The sequence below is a fragment of the Lineus longissimus genome, chromosome 17 (assembly GCF_910592395.1).
Source record: "Lineus longissimus chromosome 17, tnLinLong1.2, whole genome shotgun sequence".
NCBI classification, from domain to species: Eukaryota; Metazoa; Nemertea; class Pilidiophora; order Heteronemertea; family Lineidae; genus Lineus; species Lineus longissimus.
This window is the reverse complement of record NC_088324.1, coordinates 13,734,681-13,755,651: the sequence shown is the minus strand read 5'-3', so window position 1 is coordinate 13,755,651 and position 20,971 is coordinate 13,734,681. Positions and strand designations below refer to the sequence as shown.

At 41.6% G+C, this 20,971-nt stretch overlaps 3 protein-coding genes across 4 annotated transcripts in view; 1 reads left to right on the top strand and 2 right to left on the bottom strand.

Moving 5' to 3' along the window:
* Nucleotides 1-2,260: 2,260 nt before the first annotated feature.
* LOC135501188 (carnitine O-acetyltransferase-like) lies at nt 2,261-8,626 on the bottom strand. The gene is made up of 13 exons (XM_064793102.1): nt 8,478-8,626; nt 7,818-8,036; nt 7,501-7,587; nt 7,213-7,385; nt 6,809-6,977; nt 6,401-6,572; nt 5,893-6,074; nt 5,702-5,802; nt 5,299-5,421; nt 4,810-4,932; nt 4,374-4,572; nt 3,411-3,548; nt 2,261-3,209 (listed from the first exon to the last, which is right to left on the bottom strand). Exons 1-13 carry the CDS (start codon nt 8,502-8,504, stop codon nt 2,988-2,990), a joined length of 1,935 nt encoding a protein of 644 aa, XP_064649172.1. The 5' UTR covers nt 8,505-8,626; the 3' UTR covers nt 2,261-2,987.
* A 41-nt stretch (nt 8,627-8,667) lies between these two features.
* On the top strand, nt 8,668-12,410 carry LOC135501324 (serine/threonine-protein phosphatase 2A activator-like). The gene is made up of 9 exons (XM_064793380.1): nt 8,668-8,716; nt 9,317-9,432; nt 9,696-9,788; nt 9,996-10,121; nt 10,497-10,717; nt 10,963-11,087; nt 11,378-11,478; nt 11,561-11,668; nt 11,779-12,410. Exons 1-9 carry the CDS (start codon nt 8,674-8,676, stop codon nt 11,857-11,859), a joined length of 1,014 nt encoding a protein of 337 aa, XP_064649450.1. The 5' UTR covers nt 8,668-8,673; the 3' UTR covers nt 11,860-12,410.
* A 3,043-nt stretch (nt 12,411-15,453) lies between these two features.
* LOC135501812 (uncharacterized) overlaps nt 15,454-20,971 on the bottom strand; it is a 32,430-nt gene continuing 26,912 nt past the window's right edge. For both annotated transcript variants that reach the window (XM_064794140.1, XM_064794141.1), the window contains 8 exons: nt 20,656-20,761; nt 19,825-20,068; nt 19,018-19,308; nt 18,342-18,449; nt 17,804-17,963; nt 17,192-17,454; nt 16,817-16,943; nt 15,454-16,409 (listed from right to left, as the gene is read on the bottom strand). In XM_064794140.1, coding sequence (XP_064650210.1) covers nt 16,186-16,409; nt 16,817-16,943; nt 17,192-17,454; nt 17,804-17,963; nt 18,342-18,449; nt 19,018-19,308; nt 19,825-20,068; nt 20,656-20,761 — 1,523 coding nt within the window. In that variant the 3' untranslated portion in view covers nt 15,454-16,185. The remainder of the gene's footprint in view (nt 16,410-16,816; nt 16,944-17,191; nt 17,455-17,803; nt 17,964-18,341; nt 18,450-19,017; nt 19,309-19,824; nt 20,069-20,655; nt 20,762-20,971) is intronic.

Sequence of the window (20,971 nt, the reverse complement as noted above, 5' to 3'; positions counted from 1 at the left end):
TGCATACGGTTTTGTTGAAGTCGACTGACCCCATCAGGCAAATCGGCGTATCCGGGTGCGCGTTTTAATGTCAAAATTTGAATATTTTTTTCCCATTTACAAATGTTTCGCAATGTAAAGGCTCCTTCAGTTCTTTGACATAAAGGACCATTTCTTGGAATGACAAAATAATACACAGTCGTCACTACGAATGAAGCACAAACTATCCGATCTAACATGACCCTTGTTCTTGGCGTGAAATATATAAATCCTTTGTCGAAACATCCGTTGTCTCTCTGTGGAATCACCCGCTTTCGCAGCAGGGGTGGCGTATCGATATTTCTGCTGCGCAATTTCGAGGGGACCGCCGGAGGTGCTGGACCTACTTCTGAAACATTGGCGGCTAGATCTAGTATCAGCACTATAAATTGTCCAATGCATCTTTTTTGCGGCCCCACTGTCCTGCCTACTACGATTGTCTGAGTCCCATCCTGTCACACCACAGCCATGACGGTGCACCCCAGCTCGACCTAAAAAATAAGGCAGATAAAAAACAGCCAAAAAACCACTTTATACCCTTGGTGGTATGACCCGAAAGAAAAATTGACTGAGCTCTTTTACTGTGAGGTGACTGACCTTGTCCCGGCACCCGTCGCGTGCTTGGTGCGATAAGGTGCCCGCGGCTAAAGCTGGGTGGGCAAAACTACAAACAATGAGTATTTCTTATTTCTCACACAAAAGATATATTCAAATTTGAAAATCAAAAGTCTAAAAGGTGTCTAAAAAGTCTAAGTTTACTTTTGTAGAGCTCAGAACAGGACATTTACACACATTTATGTACATTTTTTTCTTATCACGAATTAATGTGTCTGGGAGAACTTTTGAATTTGTCCTAATCCATGGGCGAATCAAACACTGATCTGCCAATTAAACACAAATACCATGATATTTATGGACGGTGTTCTTCACAAAGTACAGGGATCATCCCCGAGATCATCTCGCTCAAGTGGGTCGAACGACAGAAGATTGATTCGGCCCCAGTTGGTTATGTTCAGGCTGGTGGAATGGTTACCAGATCTGGCGAGATCACCCTTGAAACTTGTATGAAAACATTTGGTTTCTGTCCAATGACTATCGTAAGGACTACATGGATGTTTAAATAAGGGAATTGGCTTCTTTCACAGTGGTTGGTTGTGACTGTCCTCATCGATAAAACGTAGGAAGAGTTGTCCTGGCTGAAGGCAGATCGAGTTGTGACTTTGTTCTGGCGAAAGACAGACGTCCCGAAGCGATGGTCGTTGTGACTATGGCAAATCCGAACTATGTAGTGGATCGAGGATGGTCATTTTCCTGTAGTGTCCGGCGTAAACTGATACGACACACCCTATACGGGAATGACAGATGCCCGTTTTTATTTTTATTTTTGGGCATTCTATTAGTGGTTGGTATGTAGAAATGTATACCAGTTGTCCTTCTTGCAAAAGTGATTGCCCAATAGCCGACATAGTTCTTGAGATGTGGTGGTTGTGACAATCCCCTTGTAACGATGTGGTCGACAGAGACATCCTGGTCACTACCAAGAAAACAGTTCAACATAGTCAAGAAACAGTTGGATGGGTCTTGATCAAAATAAGATAACAATCGTGGTCGACTGAATGAAAATAATGCTCAATCCAAATAAAAGTGCATCATGGTAATAATTCATTATTCCACAAGTCAAATTCATAATGTTATCTTGTGGAATCGTGTCAGTTCCCTCAATAATCATTCAAGCACCTTTTGACCAGGACCTCTCAGACCCTGGATGACCCGCTTTCAAGCCCAACCTACTTTTTCCTCAATGGGGCAAAATCTGTGTGAATGGTACTAGAAAGTATGAATGAAACAGCGGTGGACATTTTTGTGGTTTTCGACTATGCAGGTCCAGGTCTCTATATGCGAGTCACTACTCCGATGGTAAAGATTGTAAACACCATTGTGGTTTTGGAGGGCATTCTGTGGTGAGGACCATCTCATTGTCGTCTCATGAGATGAATAACATATCGGTGAACAGTTCCCCCTGTAGTGATTTTTATAAGAAGTGATTAGTTTCACTTTCCTTGCATTTACCTAATATTCTAGTACAATACTTTCAACTATCCATTGAGCCAACCAACAATTATTTCTGTTCCAAAACTTAATCCCCGAGAATCTGCTATAGGCAAATTTTATACCAACCCAAGAGATCTACCGTTATGTGGTCAAAACGAGGCTAACCCATTATAAGAATAAAACATTATAACCAAGGTGTTTTAGGATATACATGTATTATAAAGAGGCGCAGGTATATCACAGACTAGAGTAATAAATATACAAAAACACACATCAAATTGACATAACAGTTATTCATGTTTAACATAAAGTCATTCATGATCATTGCTGTCCATGATCAATCTATCTGTCTAATCTATATCCGCTTTCCACAAAGGTCTTCCAAAGTCAAATGACAGACAATTACTGATATCAAATATTAATAAAAAGGCCCAAGTTTATACACAGCATAGTCTATTTCAATTTTGATTCTATCTGAAGGAATCACATAGCACTTTCACTTTACAGCACCAGCTGTCTGACAAACTGAAAAGAACTGTCATGTCACCTGGCATACTATTTAGGGAACGAGTTTACAATCCCCGATCACACCCCAAAAAAAGGTCATCGGTTGACTAACGAAGCACCACTGTTCAATGGATTTATAGTTGAATGCGATCAAACTACGTCATTTCCGATCGGGGATTGTAAATTTTAACCCTTTACTGCCTCTTCATCCCAGGCTGTTGATATGAATGTCGACAATTTATTATCCCAGCTCAGAGTTTTTCTTTTGCAAGGGCCCCCAAGTCAGATACCAAATCACTCATGCCATCTATTGTAGTGTTCTCAAACTATCAACTGGCAATAAGAGAGACATCCAGCAGCTTCAACATCTGCAGGACAGTGGGGTACACCTGCACCATTCTGCCCTTCAACTATAACTTAGACTTGAGCACACTGCCCTGCAGTAACAAATCATGCATATCTACAAGGCATTTTCCGATACATTGAGCAAATTCTTTGGCATTTGTTTCCGGGCTACTATTGAATGCGGTCACGACGTAAAGAATCTGGTCAGGTTGTGGGTTGTAACAAATCCCGAATCCATCAGGTACCACAGGTCCAAAGAAGAGAGTTAACTCATGTTTACCAGGGACCTGCAATGAGATGAAAAATGGCTCAGTATTTGGGAAGTTCATCAAACTGATGCATCATGAAGAGTAAATTTCATTCATTTCAATCTCACATACATGTAGTTAGTGGACAGTTTAAAACCAACACAAAAATAAAGGCTTTAACAGAATCTTTACCAGACAAACAGCAAGATCAGAGTAGAATAACTTGAGATAAACTCTCACCTGACTCGTGGAAATGTTATGATGCATGTAGACCTGATAGGAAGAGTCCATGAAGAGATCGGGGATGTTCATGCGTTTCTCTAATGCTGTCAGTTTCAGGCCAAAGAGATGTCTGTCAATACCTTCACCATTCATTGCCTGAAATAAATAAGCTCACTTTTGAGAATTGGATCTGTAACAGTTTTGGAGAAACAGCAAATTGCTACATAGAACATTAGATGTTTACAAATCTGCAGCCTTCTTTCTTAATCTTGATAGTTTGTGTCTGCACTCCTAAGCTTGTGATTTTTAACACCTTCAGCGCCGAACCACGTCGATATACGTGGCCCAGATCCCCTCCCCTTTGAGCTGGTTATCGGAGTCTCAAGGACTACGCCATCGCCATCTTCAGGGCAAGGTAGGAACTGTGCCATCTTCAGGGCAAGGTAGGAACCGAAGAGTCTTCAGTTCCTACCTTGCCCTGAAGAGTTCCTCCCTTGCCCTGAAGATGGCGATGGCGTAGTTCTTCCATGCAGTCATTTAAAGTTCTGAACTACGCCATAGCCATCTTCAGGGCACGGCAGGAACCGAACGGTCTTTTCAGTTTCTACCTTGCCCTGAAGATGGCGGTGGCGTAGTTCTTTCATGAAGCCCATGAGACTCAGACAACCAGCTCAAAGAGGGGGATTTGGGACACGTAGATCTTCGTGGTTCGGCGCTGAAGGTGTTAATCTCCACAGAGACACGTTGGGTTGTGACTCAATAAGATCCCACAACAGGACATCAAGCAGAATAGAAACTTAGAAGTGGCCAATGATCAAACTGAAAGTCATAATGATCTACAAGACTAAGGCCAAGGACTAAGGCTAATGTTCTAGCACTCCACCACAACACTTTTACAAAACCTCAACAAAATGTATCCCAAGATAAACTGCTGATAATTGATGATTGAAGCAGTTGATCATTTGAAGGGAAATGGCTGACCTCTCTTGTCTTAGCACTATGACGAGCAACAGCTTTCTTCAGAAGTTCCACTTTAGAACCCGTGGTCAAACTTGCATCACCCATAGCCTTGCAAAATGCTAGTGACTCTATCGTACAGCATCCAATGTTTTCTGTGCGTGCCTCTTGGAACTTTTTAGTTGAACCTGTCTCGTAGGTGGAACATGTTTGGCCGAATGTTCTGAAATGAACATGATACAACTGAACAGAGAAGATAACAACTAATTCTTGGTTACATTACACATAGCTCAAAATGTTAGTTGGAGTTCATTAAGCTACCAACAGCAAGCAATCTCATCGTCGCCCCAATGGCTGCATGGCTGCAGAACATGATAATGATGATGATGATGATGATGATGATGATGATGATCTTGATCATAAGAAATTCGTATTTGTGGAAAAGGACCCTCACACTTACCGAAAGTATGCAAGCTGGAAAGACAACTGAATAAATGCATCCGGGCTCAATCTCTGCGATTTGACAAAATTCTTGCCAAATGATTTGAAGATGTTGGTCGAAAGATCCAAGTCTTCAACTAGTCTGAAATATCGGAGGCAACAAATTCACTTCTACACAACACACAGACGGTGATGTCTATGTGACAATTACATGTCTCACTTGCTGAGCAAGACACAACATTAAACTACACCACAACATCAGCTCCTAAACTCAATTGTGCAAGCTATCCATTTCGTGGACAATCAACTTACAAAAGCTCCGAGTCTGAGCCCTTTTGCCCCTTTGTCATATTATACTTGTGGTTTGCACATCCACAACATCGGCCTTTAAAACTACTGAGGGAGAAAAAGTCCAGTACATAATGAGTCATTCCTCTAGTCAATATTTCACTGAGCTCACAGCAGTCCCTGGGAACCAATTGAGCTATATCTGTCAACTTTAACTTACGAGTCAATGTTTTCCTTGGCACCTTCAATATCAGCCATAACACTAGCTGGGATGTCAAATTGTAACTTTCTTGGAGGAGTAATGCTGGTTGCGGGTAGAAGTCTCGTAGATGGACCTTTGGCACTGCAATAAGAACAAGATTGACACATAAAAGCATACAGAAATTTAGCCGAAGGCAAAATATTTAGGATTTTATGACGTGATTCAACAGTGAAGGAGTTCCCACTTTGCTAGCAATTACATATTTTTGTTAACAGCACCAAGCCCTTCAGTAATGGCCTGTGTCATAGGACACTACAGTCAATAATTCAACTCTGGTCTACGGTGCAGTCTACATTATATCAAAACCCATAGCCTCCTTAACCCGAGACAATGAGCGAAGAAGGGCACCTTTTTTACTTACATGTAATCTAGAGTGTGATCAAGTATTGACACAATGGGAGGTCCCTCGGCCAGTGCGTGTTCGTAGAGACAGCCAACGGCTCCATCAGCCCCGACAATCATCTAAAATAGTGAAAGAAGTTGTTAAAAGTTGTTGTTATTGTTAGAAAAAAACCCAGTCCATCAAGCATCATAGTTTTGAATGAGCCTTACCTGTAATGTCTTGTCAAACCACCTATTGCCACTATTCCACTTGCTACCACCTCCGTGGATCATCTGGCCTGCACACAGATCGGCCCTAGCACCCCCATCAGCTGTATGTAGCATCGGCTGGTCCAAACATAGCACCAATATACTCTTTTGGATCTCTTCCAACGACCTCTTGTTTATTTTTTCTGAAAAAATATTGCGTGAAAAAAATTGCAAATTTATCGACAACAATGTACAAGGAGGCACAAAAAACAACCATCATCTCACACAGGGAACTTCTATCATTTCTTCTTCCTTCTACCTTCACCCTTCGTGGGCATTTAACACTGTTGCAACCACTTAATGATTCTTGATTCAGTTGGAACCTTTGACATCAAAGGGGGCAGATTTCTTTTGCATAACACAGGTTACCTCAAAAGCACCGGTTTTCTCCTCTCTAACAAATCACTCAATACTGTTTACGCAGCCAACGATTTCCTCACAGGGACTCTCCTCTAAACTTTACACTTACTCTTCATTAACTGCTTATAAGCCTGAGCCCACACCGGCCTGGATTCTGACGTGAGGAGGCCTAGCGGTGTCGTTAGATGGGCAGACTCGCCTACAACTCTCTCTAGTTGTTTAAACAGCTGGAGAGTATTTAATCTTTCGCCATTTTTACCATACACATCCAAGGAAAAGATCTGAAAGAAAATGTAAAAAGGTTTCGAGCAGATATCACAACAAAATCAAATCAACTCTACAGTGATTTGTCTTCTCACCAGTTCCACTGTATTGAGTTACCATATCACTCTTGCAAAAGAAACAGTAGATACAGACTACTACTAAGTCAAATTTTTCAGTGAAATAATACACCTTGCACATCATTTTAAAATATTTCGAGGGATAAAACATGTACATGTATACCTGAATGACTCACATGGTTATTATGGATGACTATGATATGTTTGGGTCTGTAAGGATCATTGGCTGGATGGCTGAAGACCGAGTCACGTCCTTTCCCGGGGATTCGGCACGAGTTCAGCACGAGGTAGTATTGTTTCATACACTTGGGGTCTTTTCCATGATATTGGATGGGTAATGTACCACTGGAAGGAGGAGGATTATGTTGAGAAAGGTGGTGTATGTAAGATACAGTGTTCTAATCCTCCACTAAATGGCTAATTGTGTTATTTACATCATGACATCGAAAATAGAAATTTGTTTCCAAATCTTTTTGCACAGGTCACATTCTTTGATTCAAACCATATCATTACCTACAAAAGCACAATTATATTTTTCTAAAAAACTATAGAAGAAGAATTCTAATCCAATAATACATACTCATCTATCATGGTTTTGTAATCTAGGATTCCAGACAACAACTTTGAAGCATATCTGATCTGTCCCTGGATGCCACTGTAGTCTTGAGCTGGAAGAATCAGGGCGGGACTGGAGTGAACCACAACAGGCATCCGTCCCTCAAGATAGGCTTTATCTAGCCACCATTCATCTAGCTGAAATTATGAGTGTACAATGCTCTTGATTATGCCACAAGCAATAGTGAGTGGATTATTTTCAAATTAATCGGTGGTGGAAAGTATAACTTCTATATCCGATCCAAGCACTCACCCAGTTCGTTTTTTCAGCAGCTCTGTTTTCCAGCATCACTTGTAACTGACGCCCGATGTAACCAGGCAACCCAAACTTCTTAACAATCTGAAAGGAATATCAGATGATGATTTTTGAAAGGTGAGAATTAATTATTTTCAGAAGAGATTGCCCACCTGTTAATTTGCAAAGAACTAAAAACTCTAGTGTATTGTTGTGTCTTCTGTAGATTTACTACACAAGTATACTTTGGAGGAGTCTTGGTCACAATTTAATTACCATCGGGCACACGCTTTGCACTTTTAAACAGCACCATAATATTTCGAAAAAAATCTCACTTTTTCAGTTTCCACATATTCCTCTTCACTCAACAGCGGCTTGAGGGCAATCAGATATTTCTCTAGAGTCTGATTCAGGGCAGGAACTGGAAGCTGTGGCATTGTCTTCTGTAGGGCAAGCATCCGCGCTGGATGGTCAGTCTTTGTTCCTTTCACTGGACTCAGGAGATCACTGGAAAACTTCTCTACTGTCCCACGGATGTTTCTGCTGTGTTTGACCTGAAAGAGTAAGAAGTTTATCTAGTCAGTCTGGCTAAAAGGCCCACCCCAGACCTAGGTTATTGACTGACATGACCGATTGTGTTACTGTCAAGTATATCATGAAGGCCCCGGCTATTCTTACGACGATCCCTAATGCATTTTACATACAAACTACTGGTTATTCTTACGACGATCATTTTCACCTTTTTGGGCCTTAAATAATCCTAACCCTGACCCTAACACTTACTCCTAGCGCCAACCCTAACCCTAACCCTTCCTTTACACTAGTCTTATCTCCCTAGATCCTCAGTTTAATCTCTGAAATCGCATAAATCCTAAGTTACGACTAGTCGTAAGAATAGCCACTTTGTATCATGAATGATAATGGATGGTCCTGGATGTGGATGTAATTCGACATGGGGTTGAACATTTTCACTGCATACAACAAGATCAACTCACCATTTTAAGTGTCAGGTGGCGTAGCATAATTGTGAGGTATGCCAGAACAGATTAGTCATATGCTTATCAAAACTAATTCGTGATTAGAGCCCAGAAATCAGGCCAAAGTTAAAAATATCAGCATTTAATTTTGCTCATTTGTTTGGGTTGGAAAGGTCAAGGTCGGTACTGAGCATGCGCTGTGTGAGTATCCAAGATGGCGTTGCCGAAACTCGAAAGAGGTCCACCGGGTCGTTTAGGTATTAATTATTGTCATATCTAATGCTTTTTCATGGTTATAATTTTTCTCTCTCATAAAATATGTTACGGAAATCGTCTTGTGCAAATTTCGTCGGAAACGATTGCTTCATAAGCTGGAAATTCAACCATGAATGTCCAAAACTCGAATAATTTTATTCGCAGTGCTGCCACCAACGGTAAAATTGGTAACCAATTTCCAAGTTATCCTGAACTGTGAACATAATGTGTTGTGAACAGCCAACTACTGGACACATTGCCAGAAAATGACCCACCCACAAGCCTGGACTGGGTCGATATGATAGAGGCAGAGCCCCAGCCCAGGCAAGAGGCTGAAGTATTTGACCATCCATGATTGAACATCGAAAAGACCTGTGAGTGGTGATTGATCAGGTCTTTGCCTTTGGCTTGCAGTCAGTCAGGTACACCAGACAGTGCCTCTGGAACCATTGAATGACCGTGAAGGCCAATTGCTCAGTGTCCGTTTTGAGCAGACCTTCAATGTTGGATACATGGATAGGGTTTGTCTTCGTTACCAGTATCCATCCTACTTACTTGACTTCCTTTGAAATCTGTCTCTTTCAAATTTGCTCTTTTTGCAGGTGGTCCCAGAAGCCATCCAGCCCCAGAGATTGTTGATGTGGAAAAACATGCATTCACCATACCACAACGAGCAGTGTTGAATGTTACAGATATTCAGAAGTGGGAGAAGTCAAAGGTAATATTTTCAATCGGATTTTAGTTCTGAGATTCTTCGCCAGTACATTCAAACAAATAAATTCTGGATTCTCAGTAGAGTTGACCACTAAGCTAAATGTTGCTCTTATGAATGCCAGATGTCTGAGATGACGACTTTAAGCAGGGGTTGGGTGCACAGAATTCTTTTGCTCAGGAAACAACCTTGAAACACAAGAGTTTGTTGTACTACTTACCATCTGATTTCTGCTGGACTGCAAATTTCTATTCACTTTGCTATTTCAGGCTTATCATGACCTTCTGGGATTCATTACTGTACTGAATGATTCTGTGAGGGGCAAGAAGATGTCTCAGTCACCTCCAGACTCCATGTCAGATGTAAGTAAGAGTGTCATGCCTCATCTTTCTTTGTACCTGTAGGAGGAAACCGGTGAGAGCCACAACACTGGCTGCATCGGAACGGAGCCTTCCACCCTCCAATTACAAGGCGGACACCATAACCACATGGCCATTGGGAGACGTAAATATGGACATATCATATGTTTGTACTGCTTGGGTTTTATCACCAAGTCAAATTTATTTCAGAATGTGAAGAAAGTGATTGAAGTCCTTGAAGAAATGGATAAATGGATTGCTGAGATTCCAGCCATTGACCAGCCTCAGAGATTTGGAAATAAAGCTTTCAGAGACTGGTTTCAGAGACTACAAGAGGTAAGCACGCGAGGCATCAACTGCTTTTGTAGGGGGATCACTTTGGCCATACAATGTAGTTTGCTTGCTGGGAACAAATAGAAATGAATTTCGTTGAGTACCGTACTACTTTGTTATAAGTCCTGGAATAACCTGGATTTTGTATACTGTGGGAGGACTGAAAACTAATACAGAAATAAATTTGATGTTGAGAGAGTGGATCTTATACTTTCTTGAGACGGCCTCTAGCAATATGTTTAGGATAACTAAATCTTCAATATCCATCACCTTTCTCCAAATATTAGTTCAGCATGGACAAAATACCCTCATTTACCTTTGGGCCCAAGCCTGTACTTCCTACAACATTGTAATTCTTTTCCTTTTTACTTTTTTCAGAAATCAGAAGATCTTGTTCAAGGAATGCTTGGAGAGACGTACCCAGACAGTGCAGTGAAGGAATTATCAGTGTACCTAGTGGAAAGTGTTGGGAACAAAACAAGAATTGACTATGGCACGGGTCACGAGATGGCCTACATTTTCTTCTTGTGCTGTTTGTACAAAATAGGATTCTTAAAAAAGGAGGATTACTGTACTACAGCTCTGAATATATTTAACAAGTAAGCAAAACATTTGTGGAGTAGTGGCGAGTTGAATTTTTCAAGTTGAAAGAGAGTCTTCTTTTTCATGCTGTACAAGGAGAATATCTTACTTTTTTAACCTCCAGAAAAGGAGGGTCAACAAAAGAATTTTTTATTGGTAATTTTGACCCCGCCTCCACAGTTGGGGAACACATCAGTTTTAAGTGTAATTGAGAGGCCTGCATCTGTATTCTCATAGTTTTAAAAGATCATTTACTTTGCAGGTATGTGATTCTCATGAGAAAACTGCAGAATACATACAACATGGAGCCAGCCGGATCTCAAGGTGTATGGAGTATTGATGACTACCAGTTTATACCATTTGTTTGGGGCAGTGCTCAGCTATTAGGTAGGGTACAGTATAAAACTTTCCCTTTTCCAGAACTTAAAAGGACTTTCTTTTGATTCTCTAATAAAAGTAGTAACTGCAACAAGTTCATACCTTTCTTTAAGTGATCTTATCCTGCCTTCTGGTTGTGCCTTTGTCCTCATAAGGATGAGGGAGATTACAAGAAGTACTGCCTTGACCAAGTTACTTCTTTGCGGTTAATCAACAACCTTAATGCATGTACATTGTTAAGATATTTTGAAAAAGAAAGTATGTCTTGCTCATTCTTATTCCTATTATCATTATTTTAGACCAAGCTGCCATTGAGCCGAGACACATCCCTGAAGCAGATCGCAATGTGAAGTGGGTCGAAGAATACATGTTCTTTCAGTGCATCGCACACATTAATACTGTAAGTAGCGAAAAGGCATTCTTTATAGCCCAGAAACCTTGAAATATCATCCCTTGGTGCAATTTTTTTTGTTTTATTTTAGGTTAAAACCGGCCCCTTCTCTGAGCACTCAAATGTGTTATGGGGAATAAGTGGTGTACAGTTTTGGTCAAAAGTAAATGGAGGACTCATCAAGATGTACAAGGCTGAGGTGAGCTTGTGTGTATTTCGTATTTACAGTTGTGATGAGTGATTCCCACTCTTGACCCACAATCTGATTTGTTGGTTTCAAGCATAATTGGTTACATTTATCTTTTTCAGGTTTTACCCAAATTCCCCATCATACAACATGTCCTGTTTGGCTCACTGATGTCCATCGATCCAGTCACTGCGCTAACGTGAGAATCGCATACATGAACCGAAAGAACACAATGGTGGATAAGCTCATGACTTTAGGATCTTTGCAATAACCGCTGGCGAGCTCTCTGAGGCTAAGTTGGGAGCCCTGCGACGTGTAAGCTTCAGATACTGCTGTGTCTCTTCATGCCAATTCACCACGTTCTGCTAATATCCATCCTTCAGGAGGAGACTTTAGGACTGTTATTCACCGCCGATAAGTTGGCATGTGGCTCCTTCTCCAAACCTGAGTCAGAGTATGTATGAAGTCAAATTGACTTCGAAGGCTAAGGCGGATTGGGAGTGACTGATACATTTCAAAACCAACAGGAGGACCCAAAATTAGACAATGTGGAGTTTGAATGCATCTGAGCCTTCTTCATCGTTCAGAAGGAAATAAACTTCTCTACTGACTTGCTCCTTCAAACAAGCAATTTTCTGTAAACGTGTGTAGAATGATGTACTTAATATGATGTTTTCTGTTGTTGACGTGCAGTGTAAATGGACCACTGGCATTTTTGTTAAAAAGGCTGATATTAAACAAAGCTTCTTTTATAGATATATTCTGTGTTACTCTTTCCCACTAAGAACTAAGTAATATGCAACAGTTCTCCCCAGATATTTGCACACATGTATGACCCCCCTCCCCAAAGATGATCACCCTGAAAACGATTGTATATTGTACTTTCCCCAAAGACCTTTGCCCCTGTCTTCATTGTCTGAAAAAGCTCTAAATCAGACAGCACTAGGTTGTGACAATGTCTTCATAATATCCGTCCCTCGCCGCCCTTGTGTCTCTCCATATCCTTTTCTGATACATCCTGTATAAAAAGGCAGATTGCAACGTTCTGTCCATGAGATAGGACGGGCGCTGACCCTCTACTTAACAATGAAGACATAGCCAACAGCAACTATACTGATGCGAAATAGATGGGTTGTGACGATGTCTTCCTGTTGAACCCTTGGTTACAAGGCCTTATAGATCCTCTTCTCAGTGGGATAGTAAATTTCAACACCAATGCCCAAAAAATCAACCACAGCTAGGTTGTGACGGTGTCTTCAGATCAGATCCTTGACGCTCAGAATCAGACAATCAGAATGAACTGTCTCCATGTCGGGCTCTCCAGCTTTAACAGATTCATTTTCTGGGACACTCTGTATAGCTAGGCAGATTGCAACACTCTGTCCAACGCCCGAGGCAGCTAGAGACAGGTTGCGACGATGTCTCATTGGTAAACAAGTCTTTATAGACCGATTTTTGAGACATCCTGTATGTGAACAGATTTACCGGTCAGACCATCGAGGCTGCTGCGGACCATGGTTAACAAGGCTTTGTAGGTCCTTTCTCGAGACATCCTATATACATCAATGACGGTTGCCTCAGTATGTCCAACTGAAGAAACAGCGAGACATCCTAAATGAGGAAGACAGCATAACCAACTATACCAGTGTGACAGGGATAGGTTGTGACGATGTTAGGACAGGCCATAGGTTTACAAGGCTATCTAAATCCACTTTTGAGCTGCGCATACAAAAGAAATGCCCAACAAATCAGACAGAGCTTGGTTGTGACAATGTCTCCATGTCAGCCCCTTGGCCTCCCCGTTTCGTTTTCGGAGATCTCCTGTATATGGCAAGACATGACCAAGATTCCAACCGAATGCCCCGCAGTTCAGAGAGAGCTAAGTTGAGAAGCTGTCTCCATGCCAAGACCTCAAAGCTTTACGGATTACTTTCCGATACAACCAGTCCACTGCAGATTGCCACAGTCTGGCTAACTGATGAGACACAGCTAAGTTGTGACGATGTCAGTCCCCCAAAACGCTCTATGTTGTTTTATGAGACACCCTGGATTGCAATGCAAGGCGGAGATTTCAACAGATGCGCCACCATTTGGAGAGAGATAGGTTGTGACGATGTCTCCATGTCAGGCCCTCATCGAGAATTAACAGATTCTATCCTCTAGCAACGGAACTTCTTATGTGTTATCCGCTGCCTTGCTCGGTAGCTTGCAAAAGTCTGTCCAACGGCATGATGTGATAGAGCTAGCAGGTTGTTGTGACGATGTCTCCATGTCTGGCCATTGGTAGACAAGACCTCATAGACCCTTTTATCAGACGTCCTGTGCAACAGCAAGGACGACAGTAGAGACAAGAGTGTCCAACTTGCAAGACCGCGGAGGCTTTCAGTGCTAGGTTGTGACGATGTCTCCAGGTTCTTGGTTTACAAGCCCTTATCGACGGAGTATTCACTGAGATACCCGGTTTGTAAAAATGAAGACTGCAGCAGTACAAATGTATATCCAACTGAAGCAACAAACCGACATCCTAAAGCAAGGAAGACAGTACAGCCAAATGCAAACTGGTGCAGACATAGATTGTGTCAATGTCTCCATGTTGGACCCTTGCCGTTTACACAGGCTTTATAGATCATTTTCAGAGACATCCGATATAGCACGGACGACAGTAACAGTTTGTCCATGGCCACCTGAAGCGACAGAATGAAATCTTGATTGCATTTTGAAGAAAGAGTGAGGCTTTGACGATGTCCTCAGTCAGGCGCTCGCGAGGTCTTACCTCTTTTCTAATGCACACCGTAAAACACGGCAGACCGTTACAGTATGTTCAACAGGTGCGACCGAACAAGGTTGTGACGATGTCTTCATGTCAGGTCATTGGTTAACAAGTCCTTGATCCTTTTCTGAGACATTCCGTACATAGGAAGGCAATCAGTGCTAGGTTGTGACGATGTCTCCATGTCGGACTCCGTGTTGTTCACGAGCTCGGCCTTATAGATCCTCATGTATAGGAAGTTTGCAGCACTGCCAGACCTGCGTGCACTACGGACCGGCCTCGTCCTGTCGCCATCGAGGGAAGATGATCATGATGACGAAATGGACTGAATAGGTGTCGACCAGGGAGAGTTTCAGTGCTAGGTTGTGACGATGTCTGCGGCATGCCTGGCTCCAAAGGCTTCACAGATACTTTTTTGAGACATCCAATATAGAGCAACAGTATGTTCAATTGGTGAGACAGAGCTCGGTTGGGACAATGTCTCCATATCGGTCCTTGATTACAAGGCTGAAAAAATCATTTTCTGAGACATCCTGTGTAGGCCTACAGCAAGTATGGTACATCAATGAAAGGATGTGCTCTGCAGCTCTGCCTTGATTGTGACACCGTTGCACATCAAGGACAAGACATCTAATGCAGATCTGACTCGATGGAGACACCATCATTTAGGGTACGTCCAAAACAGGATGTGCTATGCAGATCTAACTTGGTTGTGAAACCATAGCTAGAGACAGTTCTAGGACAGGATGTGGTATTCAGATCTGGTTAGATTGTGACACCATAACTTAGGACACGTCTTGGACATGATGCGTTATGCAGGTCTACTTGATTATGACACCATATCTTCTGGCACATCCAAGACAGAATGTGCTCTGCAGCTCCACCATGATTGTGACACCATAGCAAGGACATGATGTCTTATGCAGGTTTGACTTGATTGTGACACCATATCTGGGAGCAGATCCAGATAGGATGTGGCATGCAGATAGGACTGGATTGTAACACTATCACAGATTTTCAAGAAAGACATATTTTTCAATAGGTTGTCCATTTATTTCCAACAAGTAGCTATACTTCTCTATACACAACAAATCTACTACATATACACTGTAACATGTACTGGTTTAGCCAAATGATTATTTACAAGGTTGTGGGGTAATATGAGCAGAAGCCGTACACTCAGCCGTACAGTCAGGAACTGCTCTTGACCTTGTTTACAGTAGAGAGCTATTTCTTAGTCTTTCATTTCAATTTGTGGTGTGGAGCTGCCTGAGTCACGAACAGCTCCTGACCAGGTTTACAGTAGAGAAAATAATAAACAGCTTTCTTCTCACTGCTTCTACATTTCTGCCCACATTCTGTTTTGATGTTGGCTTAGCTAAAATCATACCATATCTATACAAACTAACAATATAGAAATTTACATTTATAAACAAATAAATATACATTTATGTATAGCACCATTGATTTACTGACAAACAAGACATTTGGGCCCAATAAGTATTCCTCCAATCGGGTTTACAGGTAGGACTACAAGTGGTGAGACAACATTTGGAGGGAACCAGCTATCAATTGGGGGAAGCATCTTTTATAGCTTTGGGTTCAAGTTCAAGTCCAAGTTCATTCTTGGCTCACATGCCTTGTCTGAGCAGAAGACTTAGCACAGCTTTTAAGCTGTCCGTTTTTTTAAGCACTATTGGAGAAGATTTGACACTTTTGAAGCAATCCATATCCACCTTGAATATGCAGAAGTCTCCTGTCATTCATATTGCTCTGAAGTTGTCTCCTCTGAAAGTGGCAGAGACTGTCCAGCATATGCTGCTCTCTGGCGGGCTTCACGTAAATCCGCACTCATAGATCTTATGGTCTCCAGCCGCTGTTGTAGTAACGCTTTCCATGTGTGTTTCTGCTCAATACACGGGACTTTTAGCACCATGGACTGGTAACTATCGTTAACTTTCCAGATGACTTGAAACTCATTAACTGGAAGGTAAAAGCAGAAATATTGAGATAGTGTTTTGATAATCAAAAGCTATGTGGTCTGGTCCTTTGGCCAGTATTCTTCTCTATTCTTCATCAGGTACCAGGTTTAAAGCAGATGAGCTGCATGGAGCATGGAGTCGGCTCTCCAGCTCAACATTCAAATAGAGCAGATTCTTCTAAGGCTATTCTATGAAATTGTTTGGCAAATCTTTACTTTTTCAGATACTTTTGTGTAATAAAGTGCATCATTGAGCACAACCCGACAATGACATCAGCTTGAACTCCCTGGGGCTGTCAGTTCAGTCCGATGCCCTGATAATCAAGCTTGACGTATATCAACCAAAGACAGCATTTGTTAGGAAGAACTGCGAGTCTTTTTCCAAAGAGTCAGAGGATCGAAATCTCACCATTAGGCCTTGAGAAATCTTGGAAGACGATGTCAGTCAGATATACTGGTTCCTCGACGATGATGAAATTATTTGGCGTGTCCTGCTCAGCGATCAGAAGGATGTCAGTGAAGAGGAGCATGAAGATCTAAAAGGAAGAGATATCAAGATTAGATGGAGAGACAAACAAAAAGTCTATAATTTAGTATGTAAAGGTCAATACAGTTAGACAACAATCACAGTACCCACAACACATAGCTTTGATATGGCTCCATGATCTTCCCAGAGAAAAGTTCCTTCAAAAGAATAGTAATCTCAAGCAAATTTAGTCAAATTGAGATGTCCTGATATCAGACCCTCCCTCCCTCGACTGCCTCCCATGTCCTATGACTTTACCTTACGCTGGCCTTTCAATTGCATCTGCTTCAAGCCGCTGCTGTAGATAAAATGGCGGTTCGGGATGACGAGCGGAATCGTCTTGACGTCTTCCGAAAATGACACACGATTTTGAAGATCGACGATCTCGGAGTCACATGACGAGGAACTGACCAATGAGGATGTGGTGGTGGATCTGGAGGTGCTCGTTGAGATGTAGGAGGGACTCCCCTGGCCACTTGATGGGGAACTGTAGCTGATAGCTGTGCAACACTTCCGCAGTTCTGAAAAGATGGCAGAAATGAAAATCTGAATTGAGTACGAAGAGAGAGAGAAGATGTGATCATGGATAAGTTAAAGTGTTTTCTCACAGGTCATAGGAGCATCTTATCCTGTGTGAGTTCATACTGGAACCGTATTTGGTACTGAACATTGGTAAAGTTTACACTGAGACCGGCCCTCACTCGGGTGCTGAACTTTGGTAAATAAGTTCTTGTGACGAATCTGGAGATTTCACACCAACTGTGATAATTTCATCACTAATACTCAACCACAGTACATGTATAACATCCCTCTAGCTGGATGTTGTCCAGTTTACTTAAAATTTCAAACATTTCTCAGTCCTATCTTTACCTTGGACAACTTCCTCAATGAAAGAGAAGTCATGATGCTGTGTTGATGTGTACATCTGAACCGACTGCAAGTGGATCAACATCTGCCAAACATGCTGCTGGGGCTTGATCAGGAATTCCTCAAGAGTTAGGAAATTACTTGTGTCATTGCTCATGGCATTCTGTAATCAGAAAAAGAAACGACTGTTATATTACTGATCCCTTTGTGCCAAACACCAATTCACACCCCTTCCAGTAGCTATCTGGATATTATATAGCCTATTGCCCATTTCATCAGAGACTTAACGCTAGTCCCTGGGTGAGTGAGTGATCCTTGCATGTGGTCTTGGCCAAGGCGCTTGATTTGACCAACAAGAATACAATAACTAGTGCATGTATAATGCATGTTGTCATATTTCCTTTAATAGATGGCCTGATTGCATATATATAGGGTCTTTGGACAATACTTTTAAATGCTGGTAAATCTTATGTTAAAAGTCTGACGTGACATGATTCTGAATCAAATTTTTCTCTTTTCATATCAAACGACATTTCCTTACCTCAATAAATGTCCTAAAGTCCTCATCTTTCATCTGTTTAGCTAGTTTTATCTTGGCTTGCTGGAGGCGGGAACAATATGTGGTATAGGCCTCACACACCAATTGTAACTGAAAAATAATGAAGACCAAGATAAGACAAAGGGCTCTGGGAGTAATTTCCATCATTTTAATGAGAAAATGATGAAAAATGCAAAATTATCAGGTGTTCCTCATGTGGTATTCAATATCCATTGGTACTAATAATCACCAATATTCATTGATACTCATCACCAGTTCTCTAAGAATCTGATAACCACGAGAACCGACGTCAAGTGTTAATCGCTCATCTTTGCTCTACCTCTTATCAGAGATAATGTTCATTATCATCTCTCTTTACCTTGGACATATAAATGTAGCCCCAAGCATTATGAAGCCATCGCACTGCTTCTCATCGTACCGCGGTATACGACAGGCTAACGATGCCAAGACTTACGCCAAACCAACACAGATTCTGTGGATGGCTTTTTCTTAACAAACACTTGTGCGGGGAATATTATTGTCGTGAAGTCAATCCAGACCTAGCTCTCTAACTGTGCATTAAAGCCATATGGAGACCACCTGTCTGACCCCCCTAACCTAAGTCTGTAGTCCCCCTTTAAAACTCCTTTCAAAATATTTTAGTCAAATCATTTTTTACCTTCGACATATAGATGTATCCGCCAGCATCAATAAAGCCATCTCGCTGCTTGTCCATGTCGATATACGGCAGACTATTAAGCTTCAGCTGACGGACGTAATACTCCGAGATCGTCACGAGCTTTTCAATATTTTGGAACACGGTGCTGTGCTCTGTTGTTGACAGTATCTGCCGTTTAAGCGGTTTTAGATACCGGCTGATACCGTCTCTCATAGACTTGATGTACAACTCCTCACATTTTAATAATCTCTGTGTGGCTTCTTGTCGAAATGTCTCAATATCTGGCAAGTCCTAAAGAGAAAATAATCAAGATACGGTTACACTATATCTGGCACCAAAAAAAATGTCCTTGCCAATAAGCCCCTGACCAAAATTAGCTGACAAAATCTTGTCTCTAGAAACCTTTTGTTTCATTTTGAGTAATGATGCAATTTCTAATATCATCTCAAATGTCCCAATGGATTAACATGCGAGGTCAAATCTATTGATTTAACTATTGTGTTGCGATTAATCAGGACATCTTCCTTATCTTGTCATGTCAATTAGTAACCAGGAACAGACAGTAATGCTTAATGGAAATATGACCATGATTTATGACCAAGCATCGTTTTGTGATGAACATGCAGTGATAAACATCTTTGTAAGGACACAACACATGCAGGTGCTGTGACAAGTTCCTTCAGAGAAACGCCGGTCACAACCATTTTGATGCCAAATGACATTACTGATAGCAATTCCTTTTGGAAATATGACCATGATTTGTTGGCAAGTATGACTGACTGATGTTGATGGTCGATACTCACTTACCTGATAATTAAAGGTTAAAGATGGTGTTACAGTATTAACCCCTCGTGACTCCAACCTCTGTCGAGTTTGATTCTCTTTTGAATCGTCCGATGAGTCTGCGAGGTGGTCATTCTCGACAGATCGTGATGGTCGTTTCGAGTCTCCTGCATGCTGGATGGATGGGCTGCTTTCAAGGGATTCCATAACGGGGACGTCCAGCCTCTTTGCCCGCTGGATATCCAGGATGACCTTTTGGCGACAGTGGCTGTAAAAATAAGAATAAACTCATGAAACACAACAGTTTTTCTTAACAGCATAAACCAGATATCCATTTTTTTACAAGGAACTTGCCTCAAAACATAACTTGATGTCAACAAAACCCTTGTAATTCATCTCAGATTAATTGTGAAACCTTTTGATTACTGCTTATGCAGTCACCTGTACAAATATTCAGTAATTATGACGGAGAAAAAATGCTTAGCTAATGTTAGCTAAGAATCAGGCAAAACTAGGGGAAACAGATAATCTTGAAATCAGAATATCATAATGTTGGGTCCAAATATTTGTTCAGCCGCATGGCCTCACCTTATGTTGACCATGTTGACAGTAATTACATCAGTGTATGTTGCAGGCCTGTCCTGTGGTGCCCCCATGACACTGAGTGCTACCTCCAGAAAGTGGTAATTGAGGGCTTCCAACAAATATATGTAGCATGTCAAAAGCCTTGGAGAATTCTAAGCTTTTTAAAACGTTTTCTTGGAAGATTCTCTGAGCAGCTAAGTTTCAACACACTGCATGTCTGCATTACACATACTTTGTCTAATGGACTGATATAACAAGATATTTGCTTACCGAATGATTCGCCCAACGCTATCCGCTGATGACCGAGAGACATTTTGTCCATTGATTCGGACAATACAGTCACCACTCTGCAGCCCAGCCTCTTCTGCTGCAGAACCTGAAAGGTCAAATTCAGATTAAGGTCAAGGCCATTAGCTATTATTCTGCGCTGAGTGACAGGCCCTTGGGCTTCTAGTTTATATTGAAGTTACTTCACAGGTGCTCTTCGTCTTGTCAACAGAGGAATGAGATGACTAAGGTCAATGGCAAACAAATGTGGGGACAACTATTACAATATTAGTTTGAAAGAATGGTTTTGATCTTGATG

Bases quoted from the DNA above. Each gene is read 5' to 3' on its own strand.
- LOC135501188 (XM_064793102.1), bottom strand. From the start codon at position 8,504: ATGCTACGCCACCTGACACTTAAAATG. The intron at 6,573-6,808 runs GTGAGTCATTCA...ATTTTCTTTCAG, and splicing joins TAGTCATCCATAATAACCAT to ATCTTTTCCTTGGATGTGTA. The intron at 4,933-5,298 runs GTAAGTTAAAGT...CCGATATTTCAG, and splicing joins GCCAAGGAAAACATTGACTC to ACTAGTTGAAGACTTGGATC.
- LOC135501324 (XM_064793380.1), top strand. From the start codon at position 8,674: ATGGCGTTGCCGAAACTCGAAAGAGGTCCACCGGGTCGTTTAG. The intron at 10,718-10,962 runs GTAAGCAAAACA...TTTACTTTGCAG, and splicing joins GCTCTGAATATATTTAACAA to GTATGTGATTCTCATGAGAA. The intron at 11,669-11,778 runs GTGAGCTTGTGT...TATCTTTTTCAG, and splicing joins TCAAGATGTACAAGGCTGAG to GTTTTACCCAAATTCCCCAT.